This window comes from Penicillium arizonense (genome assembly GCF_001773325.1).
Source record: "Penicillium arizonense strain CBS 141311 chromosome Unknown PENARI_contig003, whole genome shotgun sequence".
Classification (NCBI taxonomy): domain Eukaryota; kingdom Fungi; phylum Ascomycota; class Eurotiomycetes; order Eurotiales; family Aspergillaceae; genus Penicillium; species Penicillium arizonense.
The window spans coordinates 1,816,063-1,838,773 of NW_019173280.1; the positions used below are offsets into that span (position 1 = coordinate 1,816,063).

The following is a 22,711-nucleotide window of genomic DNA, read 5'->3' on the forward strand; positions in this document are numbered from 1 at the left end:
TGCTGTAGATCCAACGTCCGACGTACTCCGTATGAAGGGGCAATGTGACTCCGGAGATACCCCACTGAAATAACTTGCAAGTTCTCCGAAGTTTGATCCGAGACAACATCGAGGGCACATTGACTTTCCGATCGCGATCAGACAGATCGACACCACGTCCTCGCAACCGGACGTGACAGGACTGCGCGGTAAATCATCATCGATCGACACCGTCTTTCAACCTTACGCCGAGCTCTCAGCTCGCTGTTCATGTACCATGCGGACTCTGAGCTTCCAAGCGATTGGAACGGGGACAGTGCCATGTGCACAAGTCGGTGTAAAGGATAATCGGCTCACCTCGTGAGGAGCCCGTATACCTGCGTTGGCGCCAAAAGTTTGCAGAAGAGCTGCATCATACATCCGTATCATCTCTACAGGAGGTGAGGGCATAGGGACCAAGCGCATGTTCCCTAGGCCCTATGTATTTTGACACTGTCATCATCGTCAGCAAGTCAGCACGACGAGTAGGCCAAGTAGCGAACAAAAGCATGAGGACAACAAAATCGCCATCATTTCTGGGTGGCGTATCGAGTAGACGGCACCTATACCTTGCTAGGAGCCACGTTCGAGACCGCAAGGGCTGGCCGGGGAACTGCAGGCTTTCGCTTGGGGGAAAAGAGCCCAGGACTTTGCCCCTGCATGTTCGGTGTTAGCAGCCAGAGCGGGTTACGCTGCGAAAGGGTTAACTAACAATAAAATTCACATAAAAAATATAAAAAAGTGTCTGACTTGGTTCCACAGGGGCTAAGTACCGATCCACAGTACGTATCTTTCTCTCGCTCTCATTCATCTAGATCCGAACCCATGCAAGGAAGATAGCGGGTTTGCCATTGCTCCAGGCTTTGGCCCCGGCATGGCGATGCTGGCTTGGGTATTATGGCGTAGGGTAATAAAAAATAAATAACAAAAAACCCTGTAGATGTTTAAAACAACCGGCTCCATCCGATTTCGCGAGCGCTGCCAATTATCAACCTCTCTTGGATTAATTTTGTCGTTCATCGTCCATTGAGGTCCTCACTCTCTTCGACCGCAGGAAAGGAATAGCACAAACCGGAAAGACAAACGATACCCCGTAATTAGACATGGCTCAATCCACCCAGTGCTATCTGCCTCGGTTCGCTTCGGCGGTCGACGGGCCCAAACGGCCAGTCTCGATGAAGACGAGACCAACCGCCGCTCAGCATGCGCAGTTATTAACGGCATGCAACGAAGGTCGCCTTGATTCACTGTTACGCGCAACCTGGGCCCTCGTCCTGCACTACTATATCCGCTCCGAGGATATTTGCTTCGGGTACCAACACCTCGAGGGAGACTCGCGCTCTCCCAAATCACCTGTACAGCGTGCCAATGGCGCCAACATTTCGACCATTCGGTTGTCGATCAACGAAAATGACTCTCTCAGGGCAATTGTAGATAAGGTGCGCGCAACCGGCCTGAAAAAACAGCACAATGGTGGAAGCTCGGAGGCCGCTTCCGAGGGATACCTTCCTTTCAACACCATCTTGATGCTGCGCACATATGATCCGCCGGCCTCACCTTCAAAACCTATTTTGGCAACGGCTCTCTCAGATGAGGTGAGTACAAGTTCGGATCATTGGGTGACAGTATAATTCGTGCTAACAACGCGCAGTGTCAAGTCCGTCTTCATGTCAAGGTCATGCGCGGAGATATCAGCATGTTTCTTGAATGGCGCAAGGGCGACATGTCTGCAGACCAGATGAAGAGTGTCGCCAACATTTTTGAGCAGTTGCTTGCCAAAGTCCTTGCTGCCGAGACCACCGCTATTAGCCAGCTTAATTTGTTCTCGGAGAATGACTGGCAACGCATCCGCAAGTGGAACTCCACTATTCCTAAACTCCACGATCGCTGCATCCATGACGCTATCCACGATCAGGTACTTAGTGGACCAGACCGCGAGGCTGTGTGCGCGTGGGATGGCAAATTGACCTTCGCCGAGCTGGACCACCATGCGTCCAAGCTTGCCTGTCACTTGCGCATGCAGGGCGTTGGCCCGGAAGTCCGCGTGGCATTGTGTTTCGACAAATCGGTGAGTTTTCTTGAGATCTTGTTGAAGAGAGGTGGCTGACAGGTGCAGAAATGGAACATCGTCGCAATGCTTAGCGTGATGAAAGCTGGGGGAGCTTTCGTCCCACTCGATCCCACGCACCCAACTTCCCGACTGCAGAACCTCATCACATCCGTCCAGGCTGCAGTTGTACTTTGCTCCGACACGCGTGCAGAGAAGCTTCGCCCTATTGTAAAGACTTTAATACCCCTTAACACGGAGACTTTGGATCGTTTGTCCGACGCAGACAGTGTCGATCTAGCATCGGGTGTTACAAGTCAAAATGCGGCTTATGTTTTGTTTACCTCCGGGTCCACTGGAGAGCCCAAGGTGAGAGACACTGTTACTCCTGCCATTTGCAGGGATTCAGCCGCTGACTTGGATACTTCTGCAGGGAACTTTGCTGGAGCACCGTGCATTCCTCTCGAGTGCCATCGTGCATGGGCCAGGCCTGCGCGTGTTCCGAGACTCGCGCTGTCTCCAGTTTGCCGCGCACACGTTCGATGCTAGTTTGTCTGAGTCGTTGACGCCGCTCATACATGGTGCGTGCGTGTGCATCCCGAGCGAGGAGGCTCGGCTCAACGACATTGTCGGCACTATCAATGACATGCGAGTCACTCAAGCATGCTTTACCCCGTCATTCATCGGCTTCATTGAAATCGACAGCGTCCCAGGACTGGAGAGTCTGGTCCTGGCTGGCGAGGCAATGTCTCAGTCGCAGCTGGCTACCTGGTCCAGGATTAAACTAGTCAATGGCTACGGGCCTACTGAGGCCAGTGTGGCTTCCGTGCTCAACTCGTGTGTTACACCAGACACTGATTGCAAAGATATCGGCCTGCCCATCGGTGTCAGAGCTTGGCTTGTGAACCCTGATAACCACGACGAACTGGTCCCTGTGGGCTGCCCCGGCGAACTACTTTTGGAAGGCCCGTCCCTGGCCCGGTGCTACGTGAATAATCCCCAGAAGACCAACGAATCTTTCATCTACGATCCTGCCTTCACGAAATTGGAGACGGACAGTCCTTCTAACCGCAGATTTTACAAGACTGGTGATCTTGTCAGGTACAACGCTGACTCTGGTGCACTCAACTACGTTGGTCGGAAGGATACTCAGGTCAAGGTCCACGGACAGCGCATCGAGCTTGGCGAAATCGAGAACCAACTGTACATCGACTCGCACGTCACTCACTGCTCCGTCTTCTTCCCCAAGTCGGGCTTCTCCAAGGGTCGCTTGGCAGCGGTTATCTCTTCTACAGGCTTACTCGCTGAACAGTTGAAGTCAGATTTGGAGCCTCTGCGGCTAGTGTCCGCCTCGAAAAAGGCTGCCATTGTCCCTGGAATCCGTGAGCGTCTCTCCGCACGGCTTCCGACTTATATGGTCCCTGCGGTTTGGCTCTGCGTTGAAGCTCTGCCACTTTTGCCATCTGGGAAACTGGATCGCAAAGGTGTCGCTACTTGGGTTGCGGGTATGGAAAGTGATCCGGATCTTCACAACAGTACCTCTGTCTCAGTATTCGACGCAGAGAACTCACAGCCTGCCAACGAACGGGAGGAATCTTTGGCCGCTGTGTATAGCCGCGTTCTTAACATCCCCCAGAACCAGTTGGACCTGAACCAGAGCTTCTTGGCACTTGGAGGTGATTCGATCGCAGCGATGACATGTATTGGTCTGTGCAAGAAGAGTGGGTTCGCGCTTTCAGTACAAGAAATCCTTCGCAGCAAATCGATCCGAGATCTCGCCACCCGAGCGAAGACTATCAGCAACATGACGACTTACGAGGAGACCATTGATCAGGCATTCGACCTCTCACCCATTCAGATTCTCCACTTTGGTGTTCGAAAGGAAGGGCAAGGTCACTTCAACCAGGGTGTTCTGGTCCGCATGAACAAGCCACTTGACGAACGAACGCTCCGCAAGGCTATCGAGAGCTTGGTCTCCCGGCACTCCATGCTCCGCGCACGATTCATAGACACGGGACATGCAACGGCATTGAGCCAGGTCATTACCCGCGATATCAAGGGTTCTTACAGATGGAGGGCCGACACTGTTGACCACATGGATGCCATCAAGCCCCAAATCGCTGACAGTCAATCATCCATCAACTGCTTCTCCGGCCCACTCCTGGCAGTTGATTACTTCACGGTGAAGGGCCAACCACATGTACTGTCAATGACTGCTCACCACCTGGTTGTAGATATCGTCTCCTGGAGGATCATTCTGGAAGACTTGGAGGACTTCATCTTGCATCCCGACAAGAGTGTCAGCAACGATTCTCTGCCCTTCCAGACCTGGTGCCGTCTCCAAAACGAGCACTGCAACAACCTTCGGATCGAGCATAAGGTTGCGACTGATGCTCTAGCCACTCCAGACTTTGGCTATTGGGGACTGCAAAACACTCAAACCACCTACGGCGATGTCGACTGTGCTTCATTCGAGATCGATCCCGCTCACACGAACGCAATCCTGTTCGACTGCCACAATGCTCTCGGCACAGAGCCAATTGATCTTTTCCTTGCCGCAATGATTCATTCATTCGGCCGGTCCTTCCCTGATCGCGCACTACCGACGGTCTACAACGAGGGACATGGTCGTGAAGCTTGGGACTCGTCGATCGATATCTCGCACACTGTCGGCTGGTTTACAATTTTGCAACCGATCTTCGTTTCCTCATACAAGTCGGACAACCCGATCGACACCCTAATGCAGGTGAAAGATCTTCGTCGCCGTGTTTCGGACAATGGACGTGCAGACTTCACCAGCCGAGCATTGCCCACTGCTGGTCGGAACGAATCCGAGCACCCCCATCCGTTCGAGATGTCCTTCAACTATGTTGGTCAGCATCGCGATTTGCAGCGGAAGGATGGACTCTTCCAGCTCGTCGACCAGATGGCCGGTGAGGCTGGCCAAGGAGGTGGTGCCGCTGACTTTGGACTTGATACTCCTCGCTTTGGCTTGTTCGAGATTTCTGCCATGGTCGTTGCTGGCAAGGCCCGCTTCAACTTCTCGTTCAACAAGACCATGCAGCACCAGAACCGCATTCACCGTTGGGTGTCCGACTGCCAGCAGTTGCTCATTAGCCTCTCTGAGCAGCTCCCCACCGCGACGCCCCGTCTGACTCTCAGCTCTTTCCCGATGCTCTCATTGACCTACCCAACATTGGAGAAGTTGCTCAACGAAAAATTGCCTGCTATGGGCATAGAGTCTTCTGACCTTGTGGAAGATATTTATCCTTGCTCTCGTATGCAGCAGGGTATTCTGCTCGGACGTACCCGTGACAGCTCCTACTACGCTGTCCATGACACCTTCGAGATCCGAGGCACTGGCGCAAACCAACCCAACCTGGACCGACTCATCAATGCCTGGCAGCAAGTGGTCTCTCACCATGCGATGTTCCGCACAATATTCGCAGAGAACCTCACCCCTCGCGATCCATTCTGCCAGGTTGTGCTCAAGAAGTACGATGCCACTCCTCTCTTCCTGCAATCGTCTGACGATAGCGACGTCCTCGCTACGTTCGACAACCAAGAGCCCAAAGACTACAGTGAGCTGGCCCCGGCGTATCGCTTCTCCATCTGCCAGACATCCACTGGGCGACTCTTTGCCCGCATTGAACTCAGTCACGCTGCCATGGATGGCAACTCCGTCTCAATCATTATGCGTGACTTGCAGTTAGCATACGCAGGAAGACTCGAGGAGAGCCCGCAGCCCTTGTTCAAGGACTACATACAGTACTTGCAAGGTGCGCCTAAGGAAGCCAGTATGAATTACTGGCGCTCCTACCTGGCTGATGCTAAGCCTTGCCACTTCCCTACCCTTGTCGATGGTGAGAAGGCAGAGAAGACTCTTCGGTCGATTCCCGTCCGGTTTGGTGCACTTTCTGCACTTCAGAGTGTTTGCGAGAAGCACGGCATCACGCTGGCAAATGTGTTCAATGCTGCTTGGGGTCTGACTCTCCGCGCTTTCTGTGGATCTGACGATGTCTCATTCAGCTACATGGCTTCGCTGCGAGATGTCTCCGTTGATCAAGTTCAGTGGGTGGTCGGCCCGGTGATTAACCTTCTGGTTTGCCGCATGCAGGTCTCTGGTGACTCCAATCTCAGGGATGTTCTGCAACGAATTCAGAATGACTACATGGAGAGCCTTTCCTTCCGCCACACCTCGCTCATTGATATCCAACACGCTTTGAAGTTGTCCGACACCAATCTCTTCAACTCGGGTGTTTCTTACCGTCGTCTCCCGAGTTCCAAGGATGTCGTTCAAAGTGACATCGAGTGCATTGAGGTTGGATCAATTCATGACCCAGCAGAGTTCTCGGTTTTTATCAACATCGAGGCTATGGATACCGACGCCCGCATTGACCTCAACTACTGGACTAGCAATCTTTCGGATGCCCAAGCAATTAACGTGGCGAACACTTACGTTAAGTGTCTCGAGAACATTGTCTCCAACATTGATGGTAAAGTCAGCCAGCTTGACAACCTCACTGAGGACAACAAGGCCCAGATCATGAATTGGAACAGCAAGACTCCCAAGCCTTTCGAGAGGTGCGCTCACCACGCCGTGCAAGAAATGGCTAAGAAGCGCCCCGATGCTCTCGCTGTCACTGCTTGGGATGGGAACCTTACCTACTCCAAGCTTGATCAGTACTCCTCGCGCCTCGCGACCTACTTGGTCAACTTTGGTGTTGCCCCTGGAACACTTGTCCCTATCTGCTTTGAGAAGTCCCTCTGGAACATGGTCGCCACCTTAGCCGTTATGAAGGCCGGCGGAGGTTGCATGCCAGTTAGCAGCACCCAAAACTTGCCCATGGTTGAGAAGTGGATTGTCGACAATGCTCTCCAGGTGGCTCTGGCTTCACCTGAGAAGGCTCAGATCCTCGAGGATACTGTTCCATATGTCATCCCCGTCAGCGAATCCCTGCTTGAATATCTCGCTGACGAGGTTCTCAAGCCCGTCACAAAGCCTTCCGAAGTCGCATATGTTGCCATGACCAGCGGCACATCTGGTCCCGCGAGAAGTGTCGTTCTCGAGCACTCCACCATCATGAGTCGTGCTGAGGCATTTGCTACAACTATGGCTATTGCTGATGTCTCGCGAACATTCCAGTTTGCCCCCCACACCTCCGACGGATTCCTCCTCGAGGCGTTCGGTACTTTCATGTGGGGCGGTTGCGTCTGCATTCCAGCTGACATCGATCCTCTCAACTTGGCTGCCTCTATCAATGTTCTCCACGCCAATGTTGCCAGCATCACCCCCACTGCTGCAAGCTTCTTCTCGCCAAAGGATGTGCCGGGTTTGCGTTCCATTGCGCTCGGTGGGGAGGTTGTCCCTCAAGGTGTTCTTGACAACTGGAAGGACGATGATCTCCATCTCCAGGTTTTGTATGGCACAACCGAAACCTCCTCTGCTTGCTTCCACCTCTTCTGCTCTCAAGATCAGGATGATGCCACCCTGATTGGTAAGAGCACCTCCTGCCTCGCCTGGGTTGTTGACACTGAGAACCCCAACACCCTTGTTCCAATTGGCAGTGTTGGAGAACTCGCGCTCGAGGGACCGGTTGTTGCTCGTGGCTACCTCGACAGCATGTCCGAGACCGACGACTTCTTCGAGAATCCAACATGGTTATCCGGTCGACGTGACGATGGTAAGCATCGCGTTTTCAAGACTGGAGACCTCGTCCGCTACAACTCCGATGGATCTCTTGTCTTCGTTGGGCGCAAGAGTGACAAGAATTCGTCAGTCTTGGCCGGCGATTTGGCCCAGACTCACCACAAAATTGACTCCTTCTTGGGGGCTAACAAGAAGTGCGTTGTGGAAAGTATTACACTGGGACGCGATGCCGCTAGAGTTGATACCCTTGTGGCCTTCCTTGTTTCTGCGGATACTCCGTCAGTTACATTTGGCGAACGTGTTGTCCAATCTTCCACCGCCGATCTGAAGGCAATCGTCAGCAGTCTTCACAACCATCTGAGCACTAGTTTGCCCAATAGCAAGGTTCCTAGTATTTACATCCCCGTCTCCTCCCTTCCCCTGACCTCATCTGGAAAACTAAACCACCGAGCCCTCAAAGTTGAGACACAGGAACTTTCAAGCAGTGTCTTGGAGGCTCTCGACATTAAAAACTGGACTGGGACCAAGGCTGGTAACCGGACTTCCCGAAATGCCAGTCTCTCCGAGAGTAACGCCGCTTTCTGGAAGGAGTATCTCGCTGACGTTGAGCCTTGCGTCTTCCCTGCGCTCTCTCACGATGCAGGAAACGATGGTCGCTCCACGCGTACGCTCAACAAGCAGACTGCTAAGACTCATGCCTTCAGTAACTTGTCCGGTATCTCTGTGGAAACTCTCTTCCAGTTTGCTTGGGCCGTTGTCCTGAGGTGGTATACCGGATCAGACGATGTTTGCTTTGGTTATTCCACCTGCCCTTCGGAGGACAACAAGGTGGACCCTCAATCCATCGCTACTTGTCGATTCTTTGTGCAAAATGACCGCAAGCTGCTCAACATTTTCCAGCAGGCTAAGATCGACGCCGAAAAGGGCGCTTTGAACGTCGCTTCTTTGAAAGCGGTCCAGCGACAGCTTGGTCTCGATGATATTACTCTTTTCAACACCTGTCTCACCTACCGCAAGGCCTCGTCCCTGCCCAAGGGAAGTATCCGAGAGCCTAACCCCTCCAATACCTACAATATCCTCGTTGAAGCGGAAGTCTCGCACTCCTATGCAGAGATCCACTTCAACTACTCCTCCGAAACCCTGTCCTCCTCTCAGATCAACCATGTGATCGATATGTTCGATCAGGTTTTGGACGACCTCATCACCCTCAACCTGCACGAGCATACGGTCGGAGACATTAATCTCATCCCCGAACGCTCCATTCGCCAGATACGCGATTGGAACGCCGCCTCGCCTCCCAGAGTCGAGAAGTGTGCAGATGAGCTTATCCAGCAGCAGGCGCTTCTGCATCCTCGCGCTGAGGCTGTCTGCTCCTGGGATAAGAACTTCACCTATGGACAGCTCGAGATGGTTTCCAGCCGCTTCGCTCGTCATCTCTCTGGTTTGGGTATCAAGCCGGAAGTCTTTGTCGTCCTATGTTTCGAGAAGTCCGCCTGGGCGGTTGTTGCCCAGTTGGCCGTTCTCAAAGCCGGTGGAGCTTTCGTCTCTATTGATCCCTCCCACCCAGATTCCCGTCTGAAGATGCTCATTGATGAGATTGGAACTGGTCTGGTCCTGTGCTCTTCTTCGGTTCATGCTAAAGTCTCCAAGCTGTGCGAAAAATCCTTTGCCGTTTGCCAAACTTCTATCTCTCAAATTCCTGACTCGCCTTTGGCTATGCCTTGTATTCGACCTTCTCCTAGTAACGCCGCATATGCTATCTTTACCTCTGGTACCACTGGAAAACCTAAGGCCACTGTGGTTGAGCATACCGCTCTGAGCACCACGGCCTTAGCCATGACGGATGCTTTGCACATGAACTCCGGAACCCGTGCGTTGCAGTTCTCGAACTACACCTTTGATGTTAGTGTTCTCGAGATTATGATGACTCTTATGACTGGCGGCTGTGTCTGCGTTCCCAGCGAGGAAGAACGTATGAACAACCTTGGTGGTGCGATTCGTCGCATGGAGGCTAATTATATGTCTTCTCCTCCTGCAATTGTCAATACCTTGGAGCCCAAGTCTGTCCCCACTCTGAAGACCATCATCACCGGTGGTGAGAAGATGCCTGCCAACCACATTGACCGCTGGGCCGACCGATTTGTTATCAACGCCTACGGTCCCTCGGAAGCCACCGTCGTCGCTACTGTCGGCGTGAAGGTTGATTGGGATGGTAACCGTGTCAACGATGATCCCACCTCTATAGGAACCGCTGCCAACTGTAGAGTGTGGGTTGTGGATCCCAACAACTACAACCGCCTTCTCCCCGTTGGTGCTGTTGGTGAGCTGATTTTGGAAGGAAGCAACATTGCCCGTGGATACCTTGCAAATGAAGCAAAGACAAAGGCTGCTTTCTTCGAGAATCCCACCTGGAACGACCATGCTGGGCTTCAGGGTCTCTTCAAGCGCCAGGACCGTATGTATCGCACTGGTGACCTGGTGCGCTACAACACTGATGGCACTCTTGCGTTTATCTCCCGGAAGGATACCCAGATCAAGTTTAACGGCCAGCGCATTGAGCTTGAGGAGATTGAGCACCAGTGTCTCCTCTGCCTTCCTGAGGACTCACAGGTCGCGGTTGATGTCGTCGTTCCCGAGGAGCGCACCATTGCCAAGGGACTCGCTGCATTCTTCACTGTGCACGACCCTTCTTCAAACGGTGGTAGCAGCGATCAATTTGCACCCACCATTTCTGGAGCTGATCCTTTGCTACTGCCCATCTCCGTGTCTAACATGGATGCCATCCAGAAGATGAAGGCCTCTTTGCCCGATCTTCTACCCCAGAGCATGATCCCCAGACTGTTCTTCCCCATCCGCAACCTTCCATTTACCTCTTCGGCTAAGATCGATCGCCGAAGACTGAAGGCTATGGTTCAGTCTTTGCCCAAGGAGACTCTGAAGTCTTACATCACCTTCCATGCATCTGACAAGAAGGAAGAGGCCTCAGCTGATGGCATGCAACTTAAGATTGTGGCCCTCGTTGAGAGCACTCTGCAGCTCGAGGCAGGCTCTGTCACTGCTGATGACAGTTTCTTCGCTTTGGGTGGTGACTCCCTGTCCGCCATGAACCTCGTTGGTGCGGCCCAAGCAGAGGGAATTGCGCTCACTGTCTCGAGCATCTTCAACACGCCAATTTTGATTGACATGGCCAAGAGCTGCGCGGCTTCAGCTGGTACTGTTGAGGCCAAGCCTGCCGCTGTCAAGCCCTTCTCACTTCTACCATCTCACGTTGACACCGAAGGTCTACTTGATGAAGTCACCGACATCTGCGAGGTGTCCAAGGATCTCATCAGCGATGTCTACCCATGCAGCGCTGTCCAAGAGGGCCTCCTCACTCTCTCTATTAAGCACAGTGGCTCTTACGTCGCCCAACCTGTTTTCCGTCTTGCAGATGGGGTCGATGTCAATCGCTTCAAGGATGCCTGGCAGCAGACTGTTGCAGACCTCGAAATCCTGCGCACCCGCCTTGTGCACACTGAGGCCATGGATTTCGCCCAGGTTGTCTTGAAGGATGCTCCAATCTCCTGGGTGCACGCTGAGTCGTTCGATTCCCTTCCCCACGACATTATGCAGCTGCCAAAGCAAAATGGTGCACCTTTGACCAGCTACGCCATGGTCCAGCCCTATGGATCTTCCACTAGCTACTTCGTCTGGTCTGTTCACCACGCACTTTATGATGGATGGAGTATTCCATTGGTCTTCCGCAAGGTTGAGGAAAACTATCTCGCTGCTCAGACTAAGCGAGTTGGGACTCCTTACAGCCTCTTCATTGACTACCTGATCAAAAAGGACATGAACGAGTCGGATGCATTCTGGAAGTCCTACCTCGCGGGCCTCTCCAGCACTCCTTTCCCCCAGAACAAGAACGCAGTACCTGATGCTATCCGCGCTGGAAACACCCAGTACCACACTCTGAATGTTTCTCGAACTCGCAACAGCGTCGACTTTACGATTCCCGTTCTGATGCGCGCTGCCTGGGCTATTGTCGTTGCTACTCACACTTCATCTGGTGATGTTTGCTTTGGCGAGACCTTGTCCGGCAGAAATATTGATTTACCTGGCGTTGCCCAAATTGTCGGTCCTGTCCTGAGCACCGTCCCCACTCGTGTACAAGTTGACAATGCGATGTCAACTCTCGAGTACCTGCAGAAAATCCACCAGTCGACCACTCAGATGATCCCCCACCTGCACTCCGGTCTCCAGCGCATTCGCCAGCTCAACAAGGATACCGCCAGTGGTTGCGATTTCAAGAACTTGCTTGTCATCCAGTCCAACGATGGTGATCTAGACAACAAGATCTGGATGGATGAGAAGCGAGAGACAAGTGAGGACTTCTTCACCCACTCCCTCGTTGTGGAATGTGGCATTTCTAAGACAAGCGTCTCTTTCACTGTTCACCACGATGAGCTGGTTATCAATGGTTGGCAAACTAAGCGCATCACTGAGCAATTCGCTCATGTTCTTGGCCAGCTGATCTGCATGCCAAAGAACAGCGCTAGCAAGATTGGTGATCTGGACATGGTCAGCCCCGGGGACAAGCTTGAGATAGGTCAATGGAACGGCCGTACACCTCTTGTGGTCGAGCGATGTGTCCATGATCTCATCCGCGAGAAGTGTGCTGAGACTCCAGATGCCCCCGCCGTGCGCGCTTGGGATGGTGACCTCACATACAGAGAGTTCTGGGACCTCGCATCTGGGTTCGCCAACTACCTTATCTCTCGCGGAGTTGGTCCAGAGGTGTTTGTCCCAGTCTGTCTTGACAAATCAGTGTGGGCTATGGTAACCCTCATCAGTATTCTCATTGCTGGTGGTGGTTATGTGCCTCTTGATCCGTCTCACCCCACCTCTCGACACGAGGAGATTCTTGCCGATGTTGGCGCTAACATGATTCTTTGCACCCCCAACTATACCAACCGGTATAGCCGTGTGGTGAAGACCGTTATTCCCATTAGCAAGGAGACCATCAAGGCCTATGGATCCCTGAAGGCACCCTCCCGGGGTCGCACTCCGGTGCAGCCCACCAACATGGCTTACGCGCTCTTCACTTCTGGCAGTACTGGTCGTGCCAAGGGGATCATTGTTGAGCACCGCAATGTGGTCAGCAGTATCATGGCCTTCGCGCCAATGGTCAGCATGGATGCCACCTCCAGAGTCTTCCAGTTCGCATCCCTCACATTTGACGCTGCTATCATGGAGACACTTGCAATCCTCATGTTGGGTGGTTGTATCTGTGTCCCCAGTGAGGATGACCGTCTCAACGATGTGTCTGGCGCAATCCGTCGCCTGAACGTCACTTGGACTTTCCTCACCCCATCCATTGCGAGCATCATTGAGCCTGCCTCGGTTCCCTCTCTCAAGCATCTGGTGTGCGGTGGAGAGAAGATGTCCAAGGAGGTTATCACTAAGTGGGCCAACACTGTTCATCTTATGAACGGATACGGGCCCACGGAGACATGTGTGTTTGCCGTTATTGACAATGCAGTGGCAGCCAGCCGTGATCCTGCGCGAATTGGCTACGGTATTCCCAGCACACTGACATGGATTGTCGATCCTGACAACCACGATCGCCTCACCCCTCTTGGTGCGGTTGGTGAATTGGCTCTTGAGGGTGCTGCCCTGGCAAGAGAGTACCTCAAGAACCCCGAGAAGAATGCGGAGGCCTTCGTCACTGACCCAGCCTGGATCAAAGACTTCGAGTCCAAGGTTGGTGGGCCCCGCCGTATTTACAAAACCGGTGATCTGTGCTACTACAACCCGGACGGCTCTATTGAGTACATCAGCCGCAAGGATCACCAGGTCAAGCTCCACGGTCAGCGCATGGAGCTCGGTGAGATTGAGCACCGTCTCTACGAAGACACTCGTGTTCGCCACGCCGTCGTCATTCTCCCCAAGAACGGCCCACTCAAGCAGCGCCTTGTTACTGTCATGTCTCTCAACAGTGTTACAGCTGACACCAAACTGATCTCCGACAAGTCCTGTGAACTTGTTGACGAGGCTGAACTCGAACGTCACGCTTACAATGAACTTGTTGATGTTCAGAAGAGTCTCGAGACCCAGTTGCCTATATACATGGTGCCTCAGACCTGGGCCCTCATAAAGAAGCTTCCTATGCTTGTCTCTGGCAAGCTTGACAGGAAGAAAATTACTGCTTGGCTTGAGGACATTGATGACGACTCGTATGAGCGTATCATGGCTGACTATGATCGCATCAAGCGCCGTAGTACCGAGGAGAAGCCACAAGAGCAAGAGAAGACTGGCTCTCTCAATATTATCCGCGAAATCTTCGCCCAGGTCCTCAACATTTCACTGCAGAAGGTCAGCGTCGATAGATCTTTCGTCAGTTTGGGTAAGTTGCCTCCACTCCACGGACACATCCAAAATACTAATAAGATTTTCATAGGCGGAGACAGTATCACTGGCATGGCTGTCATTTCCCGAGCTCGCAAGCAAGGCCTTGTTGTTACACTGCACGATATCTTGCAGAGTCGGTCAGTCAAAGAGCTTGCCCAGACTGCTGGCACAAAGGTGGCTGTCACGCAACCCGAGGAGAAGTCTGGTGAAGGCTTTGCTCTTTCGCCTGTTCAGAAGCTGTACGTCCATAGCTCGCACTCTTTCAAGGGTGAAGCTCGTTTCAACCAGAGCATCACGGTTCGCATATCTCGCCGCGTCGAGGGAGAGGTGCTCCGCCGTGCGATCAAGGCCGTGATCGGTCAACACGCCATGCTCCGAGCACGATTCAGCGCAAAGAATGGCATCTGGCAGCAAAAGACGGCCGCAGAGGTTGATGAGTCTTTCCGTTTCGGTGTCCACTCTGTCAGCGATACACGCGAAATGGTCCCCAAGATCGCCGACAGCCAGCAGTCTCTAGATCCCCAGAACGGGCCTATTCTTGCAGCGGATCTGTTCAATCTTAGCGCCGGTGGTCAGATCCTTTTCTTTGTTGCTCATCATTTGTGCATCGACATGGTTTCTTGGCGCATCGTCCTGCAAGACCTCGAGGAGCTGGTTGTTTCTGGTTCCCTATCTTTGGACAAGGCACTCTCCTTCCAGAGCTGGTGTCTTATGCAGACAGAAAGATTGAAGATCCATGATGCAAACATCGCCCTGCCTTTCACACCCGAGAAGCCGAACCTGAGCTACTGGGGTATGCAGGACTTGCCCAATGTATACGGTGATCTCAAGATGGAATCTTTCAGCTTGAGTGAGGAGACCACTAAGTTCATCCTCGATGGCTGTCACGATGTCTTCCGCACTGACACCGTTGATATCCTACTCTCTGCAATCATTCACTCCTTTGGGCGCACTTTCACCGATCGCAAGATACCCACGGTCTATAACGAAGGACATGGTAGAGAGCCGTGGGACTCTAGCATCGATCTCTCTCGGACCGTTGGCTGGTTTACCACCATGGCACCAATGCTGATCGATGGAGGGGCTAGTAAGTCACAATAATTCCGCCTGTCTGATATCATACTAACCCAAACAGGCGGTATTACCGACATTATCAAGCGCGTCAAGGACACTCGCCGCAATATCACTGACAACGGAAGACCCTACTTCGCCAAGAGCCTCCTTCAGAACAATGCAGCCTCTTCTGGCTTCCCTGTTCCGCTGGAGATTCTGTTCAACTACCTTGGTCGACTCCAGCAGCTGGAGCGGGCTGACTCCCTCTTTCACCACCATGGCAGTGTTTTTGACGGCTCGGACTTCGCTGTTGCAGGTGATATGGGTCCTCAGACCGTTCGCTTTGCTCTGTTTGAACTCTCGGCCATTGTCATCAAAGAGCGTCTCAACGTGGCGTTTAGCTACAACCGCAAGATGCAGCATGAGCCGCAGATCCGCCGCTGGATCCTGCAGTGCAAGCAGACTCTCGAGAAGGACCTTATGGTTCTGAAGACAGCCGCTTCCGAACCTACCCTCAGCGACTACCCTCTTCTTCCCATCACCTACCAAGGCCTCCAGATGCTTACCACAAGCACTTTCCGCAAGGCCGGTATACGCAGCACGGATGATGTTGAGGATATCTTCCCCTGCTCTCCCATGCAGGAGGGTCTCTTGCTCAGCCAACTCCGCGACCCCAGCGCCTACATGTTCCACACTGTGTTCGAGATCAAGGACGCAAAGGGTGGCAAGGTCGATGCAGAGAAGCTTGCACAATCCTGGCAAGCAATTGTCGATCGTCACCCTGTGCTTCGAACTATCTTCGTCGACAGCAGCTACACTGGTGGGTCATTCGACCAGCTGGTCCTTAAGAAGGTCACCAGTAGTATCCTTCGTGTGGAATGTCACGACTCCCAAGTCGAGGAGAAGCTCGCCGCTATCTCCCTTCGTGACATGAATGCGATGCGGCAATCGAAACTGTCCCACCAGGTGACCATCTGCAAGACCATCACTGCACGAGTCATTCTCAAGCTAGAAATCAACCATGCCATCATTGACGGTGGCTCGGTCGATATTCTTCTTCGTGATCTGCCTCTAGCCTACGAGCGCAAGCTCCCTGAAGGCTCAGGACCCTGCTTCAGCGATTACATCAAGTTTATTCGTACCCAAAGCCAAAGCGAGGCTCTTGATCACTGGAAGCAGTACCTTGGAGGAGTGCGTCCTTGCCATGTTTCTCACTCGGCTGACTTTGGCTTCAAGCGTGAACTCAAGGGAGTTATGATGAACTTCCAGCGCTTCCCTGAGTTGCTCAAGTTCTGCGAGCAGAGCTCTGTAACTCTTGCTAACCTTACTCTGTCTGCCTGGGCGATTGTCTTGCGCCAGTTCACCCAATCCGATGACGTCTGTTTCGGATATTTATCTGCCGGTCGCGATGCCCCTGTCAATGGCATCCAGGACATGGTTGGGATCTTCATTAACATGCTTTGCTGCAGAGTTCAATTCTCTGGCCAGGAGACCCTCATCAATCTGTCTAAGAGTGTTCAGGATGATTACTTCAAATGCATTCCTCACCAGAGTTGCTCCTTGGCTAGCATTCAGCACGAGCTTGGCTGGCAAGGACGGTCCCTCTTCAACACTACACTGTCCATCCAGAACCACTCGGTAGCGGGTGGCTCCAAGGATAAGGGGCTGTCCTTTGATCTCCAGCATGCACATGACCCCAGCGAAGTAAGTACATCTGATTTATAAACCACGTCACAATTGCTAACAATATCTAGTATGCGGTCACTGTGAACGTCGAAATTGCCCGTGGTCAAGAGGGTATTCTCTTGAGATACTGGAACGATGTTGTGTCTGACGAGCACGCACAGTCTCTGGCTGATACCATCGCCAGAGTGTTCACTGGATTTATTGAATCCCCGACTGTGACTCTCTCGCAGGCCAAGTTTGGTGCCGATACCGCGTCGGAGTCAGTGGATTGGGATCGCTCTCAGACCACTCTCGCCGACAAGGCCAAGTCCACCGGAGAAGCAATGGACAACAGTGCTATTCAAAAGATTATTGATGATCGTGTTCATGAGATTATTGGAAAGATGTTAAGAGAAGGAAAATTGCAGGTGCCCTCTATCCAGACTACTGGTTTGTCGGAGTACGTCCGCACCGATGCTATAGCGGACTCGCCATACCAGATGGGTATTCAAGGTGCCGATGATTCGGGTGTTTGTTCGGCGACGTCTCGTTCCAGCCAGGAGGGGATGTCGGCCGACGTGGAAAGGAAATTATGGAACCTTTGGAGTACAGCTCTTGGTCTCTCGCCCAATGTGGTGAGACACCAGGAGAGTTTCTTCAAGTTAGGTGGTGACAGTATCACCGCCATGAAAATGGTCAGCGCCGCCCGCGAGGAAGGCCTCGTTCTCACTGTCGCGGATGTCTTCAATAACCCTGTCTTTGAGGATATGGTCGCCACTGTCCGTGCTGCCAACATCACTCAGCAGATGCTCAATGTGGATCTCCAACCGCAATCTGCCATCACCAAGGAGGATGACTTCCCTGACAACACGCCAACCACTCTGGGGCCTACCCCGTCTTCTGAGAGCATTGAGGTGCTCAAGCCCTCGTGTGTTGACGACGCTGATGTCCAGCGTGGAATTTGCCCCAAGATTGGGGTTTTCAAAGGTGGCATCGCAGATGTTCTCCCTGTCACTGACTTCCAGGCAATGTCTCTGACAGCAACTCTCTTCAAGTCCAGGTGGATGCTCAACTACTTCTACCTCGAAGGCAACGGTCCCCTCGACTTGCGACGCCTTCGCGAGAGTTGTCTGAAGATCGTGGATGCCTTCGACATTCTGCGGACCGTTTTTGTCTGCTTCCACGACCAGTTCTTCCAGGTTGTGTTGCGCAAGATCCGTCCCAGCATCTTTGTCTATGAGACCGATCGCGCTCTCGATGAGTTCACCCTGACTCTTCAGCAGCGTGACCGTGAATATGGTCCCCGCGAAGGAGAGCAGTACGTGCAGTTCTACGTGGTCAAGAGGAAGGGCAGCGACCAGCACCGTATCTTGATCCGCCTGTCGCACACCCAGTACGATGGAGTGTGTTTGCCCAAGATCATGGCCGCCATCAAGCACGGATACGAGGGAAGCCCACTGCCACCAGTCATTCCCTACGCCAGCTACCTTCGTCAGCTCCCGGGCACAATTGGCCCCGACCACTACCGCCACTGGGCTGATCTCCTCAAAGGATCTCAAATGACCCAGGTTGTGCGCCGAAAGGGTACCAGCATGTTCCAGAACATTGGAGCATTCACAGAGATTCACAAGCGCATTGAGATCTCACCAACTGCCCTTGGCAATGTCACTATCGCAACTGTCATGCAGGCCGCCTGGGCCCTGACCCTCGCCAAACTGTCCGCCCAGTCTGATGTTGTCTTCGGCCTCACAATCAGCGGCCGCAATGCCACAGTCCCTGGCATTGAAAACACCGTCGGCCCCTGCGTCAACGTGATTCCAGTGCGTATCAAGCTCAGCGAGCACTGGACAGGCGTCGATCTCTTCCGCTACATTCAAGACCAGCAGGTATCCAACATGCCTTTCGAGTCTCTCGGCTTCCGCGAGATCATCAAACAATGCACCGACTGGCCCGCCTGGACCTATTTCACCACGTCGGTCTTCCACCAGAACGTCGATTACGAAGGCACCCTTGAGCTGGACAGTACTAAATACCGCATGGGCGGTGTTGGCGTCAACGACAACCTCGCCGACCTGACCATGGTCTCACGACCCTCAGGCGAACGGGGCCTGGACGTCACCCTAGGCTACTCCGAAAAGGGCCCGATTATGCCCTCATTCGCATCAAGGGTACTCAACATGGCATGCGAGATTGCACAGTCCCTAGTTGCAAACCCAAGCGCATCGCTACCATCAGCAAGCATGCTCCGCTCCCTGCCACCCCAGACAATCGACGACCTCCCCCGTCCCTCAGACGAGCACTTCCTCAGCGCGCATCTCAAGTCCCGCTCCATCGCCGAGCTCCTCGTGCACTCTGATATCCTCTCCCGCTCCTGGCACCAGGTCCTACCCAGCCGCACGACCACAGCGCCAATCGGCCCTGACATTGATGAAAAGCCAACCCACCAATCAGCCTTCCAGCTCGACTCATCCTTCTTCGATCTTGGAGGTGATATCTTCAACCTGGCCCAGCTTACTTGGCTACTTGAGCAGGAGGGTCTCAAGGTTCGTCTCGAGGATCTAATCGAGCATCCTTCGTTCCTGGGCCAGATGGCTGTCTTGGCTTTGCACAATACCAAGCACCAGGATGATATCCCCACTGAGCACCTTGCTACCGGGGCTGTCCTTGACTCGCCTGAGCCTATGGCTCGCGTTGAGAAGAACAAGGCTTGGTCGAAGGCTAAGACGTTGGCGCGGAAGCTCACCCGGCGTAACAACACGTTAGTCGCTAATCGGGCTTGATCTTTGATTCAGCCTGGAGATGACCGCAAAGAAAAAGACAAAACAAAAACAAAAAAGCAAAACCGGTGTTGTTTGGAAAATGGAGGACGAGTATCCTGCCTATCGTAATGTTTTCCCGTTGTTTCTATTTCCTTTTGTATTCATGTTTACACCATACTTTACATGTGTGTATGTTCTAAGTTATTGCTGATTTTCGTTTGGTCTTGATCCTCGTTCAATGAACCGATCATTCTTATATTTCCTATGTCTTGGTGATGTGGTTATGTCATTTTGACCTCGATCTTCGGATCTATACACGGTCGTCTATACTTACTATTTTCACTCATTACATTTTCCTGTCCTGTCTGCTCTGATTTCTTGTCCCTTTTCTGCTTTTTGTCATACTCTAATATATCGAAACGTCTCTATTGAATATTCTCCCATTCGTAGTTCGGTAACCTAGTAAACCTTGAAGGTAAAGTGTATTTCGCTCATAGATTCCATCATGTAAAGAGAAATGGCAAGTTAAGTAAGATGATTGAAACTCAAGGGTATCTCTATTGCAAGGGGGGGCACCAGCCACAAGTATGTACAAGGTATAGCACTACTAACAAATGATATCCACATGCTCAAATTACAACTCAAACAGAATCTCGCGACCAGAATCCACGCGCCCGAATCCGCTTGCCGTATATATAGAACAAATACGGGATTGGAATAAGCGCAATAGAAATGAAACCCAAAACACTAGCAGCCCAAGGCACCCCAAGGTTATGAAACATAGCCGTAGTGAAAAGCGGGAAACAACCCGCAAAGATAGAACGCAAGAAAGTGTTAGCGGCAATAGCACTAGCAGCGTATTTCTGGAATGTATCAATGAGATAGTTTAGCGCAGCCTGGAAGATCGTGAAGAAACCAAAACCCATCATGACAGCACCGATCATCGGGCAAATCCAATGGATGTGTTTCGGGCTCGTCCAGCCGAAGACAAACATCCCCGCGGCGAAGAGGACAGATCCGAGCATCATGGGTGGCAGTCTAGCTTCTGGTATGGCTCGGTTACCATTTGCTTTGAATCGTTTGAGGTAGAAGCTTTGGTTTGCGAGGTTGATGACGCCGCCGATTAGGATGCCCACTAGGTAAGCGAGGAAAGGGAGGGCGCCGACGACCTGGTTCCAGCCACGGTTTTCTTGGAAGACGATTGGGAAGGCTGCTAGGGATAGATATAGGATGCCGTAGACAAAGGAGGCGTAGAGGGCGACTAGGAAGCAGATTGGGGTTGAGAGGAGTTGGAAGGGCCGCACCAAGTATTTGTTGCCGAGTTCTTTGAAGGTTACGTCCCATTCTTCGTGGCGAGCGTGGAGGGCCCAGTTTCCTGTTTCGAATCGGAGGCGACGGGCTTTGTAGACTAGTAGTACTGGTGGGTAGCTCTCGTCGACGAAAAGGAGATCCATTACTAGGAAGAACATCATCATTATGCCAGTGATCTAATTATTGTTAGTGGGGGTTTTATGTGGCAATTCAGGGAAGAAGATGCTCACGTATTCGGTCCATCGCCAGCCGAGATAGCTTTGGCAAATAGCACCACCGACAATTGGACCGAGTACAGGTCCACCAACCACTGCCAAGGCATAACCAACGATGGCAGCTCCGCGCTGTTCGGGTGTCCAGATATCACCCAGGACACCGCCAGTATTCGTCACTGGAGCCGAGCCGAAAAAGCCCGTGAAGAATCGAGTGATCATAATAGTCTGCAAGTCTTTCGCAGTAGCCGTACCAAACGAGAAGACAGCCGCGAGAAAGTACGGCGCCAGCACAGCCGGCTTGCGCCCAAACACTTCCGATAGAGGCGCCCAGATCAGAGGACCCAATCCAAGCCCGAACAGCAGCAGTGATGTACCAAGTGTAGAAACCTCATTAGAGACACCAAACTCCTCACTGATCTGCCCCTGGCCAGTCGAATACCTATGAACAATTAGCCCCAATCCAACAACAACCCTAACAAGATAGACAAAGATCTTACACTGAACTCGCCCAAGTAGACCCTAAAATCAAAGAAAGAAAGGAAGTCAGCTCAATCCACATACATCCACACTAAACTTAAATCCAAAAGTCACACATAACTCACCCATAGTAGTCAACCCATACAAAACAGTCGTAAAAGCTTTCTTCTTAAACCCCCAATTCAAAGGCCGATACGGATCATCCAACCCCTCAAAATCAACAATCACATCCTCGGTCGTCTTCGTATGTGAAAGCGGATGCGTAAATTTAGCAGTCTGCCCAGGCTCGCGACTCCGAATGCGCGATATGACCGACTGCGCGCGCTGCTCGAAGACGGATATACCCGATGTGACTGTGGTTTGTTTTGCTAGTGATGCTGTGACAGCGCTTTCATCGCTGTGGCCGTGGTGGGATTGCGATTCGATGTTGTCGCTTGATATGGATACGCTGCTGCGATCTGAATGGAGCTGGGGTGTTCGTTCTGTCATTTCGTGGTGTGGTGATTTATAAATTATGGATTCAATATGACATTTGACATTTGCTGCAACTTGCAAGGGTAGCTGTATGGCCGTTGGGGAGGAAATTATTGAAAATTGGGGTATCGGGGTATCTGTAAAAATCTCCGATGGAAAAAGATATTGCCCTCGGAGATAACGGGGAGAAAGAGGAAAGGGGAGCCCGGTCCAGAGGTTCGTGAGTTGTTCAAAGCAAAGCAAGCAGGGCTGAGGCTTAGTTCGAACTGGAGTCGACTGGAGGGACCCTCATTGTTTTATTCAAGCTTTTCGGACCTCCGATGGCGGATGGTGAGCCGTGCTATCCGGTTACATCGGTTTGGTGGCGTGCCAACCATGTCAAGTACCCTGGTGCCTTGATCGGAGTCTCGATCGGAGGGCTGCGAGATTCATGCCAATAGGCTATTCGGCGGACGTTGTACATGCAGCTTTAAAGCAGCGAAACCCGATATTTCGAGTACTGTACTCGATATCGGCATGCCATTAACTCCGACGTGCCGCGTGTGGGGAAGAAAGCGGCCAGTGGGGGCCGTTTCATGTCACGTCACGTGAGAAGTATAGAAACAGATTAGAACTCGTTAACGTCTAAACATGTCTATGTAGGGTATGATAC

The 22,711-nt window shown here is 52.4% G+C and overlaps 2 protein-coding genes across 2 annotated transcripts; one reads left to right on the forward strand and one right to left on the reverse strand.

The window, feature by feature from the left end:
- Window positions 1-1,121: 1,121 nt before the first annotated feature.
- On the forward strand, window positions 1,122-19,603 carry nrps1 (uncharacterized protein; the record flags this gene model as incomplete). Its single annotated transcript, XM_022628652.1, has 8 exons — window positions 1,122-1,613; window positions 1,670-2,086; window positions 2,135-2,434; window positions 2,499-12,493; window positions 12,548-14,100; window positions 14,155-15,192; window positions 15,241-16,862; window positions 16,913-19,603. The coding sequence occupies 8 exons, from the start codon at window positions 1,122-1,124 to the stop codon at window positions 19,601-19,603; spliced, it is 18,108 nt and encodes a 6,035-aa protein (XP_022491832.1).
- A 620-nt stretch (window positions 19,604-20,223) lies between these two features.
- Window positions 20,224-21,714, reverse strand: PENARI_c003G09095 (MFS transporter; the record flags this gene model as incomplete). The annotated part of the gene is made up of 4 exons (XM_022628632.1): window positions 20,224-21,069; window positions 21,124-21,547; window positions 21,606-21,627; window positions 21,711-21,714. The coding sequence occupies 4 exons, from the start codon at window positions 21,712-21,714 to the stop codon at window positions 20,224-20,226; spliced, it is 1,296 nt and encodes a 431-aa protein (XP_022492071.1).
- Window positions 21,715-22,711: the final 997 nt, after the last annotated feature.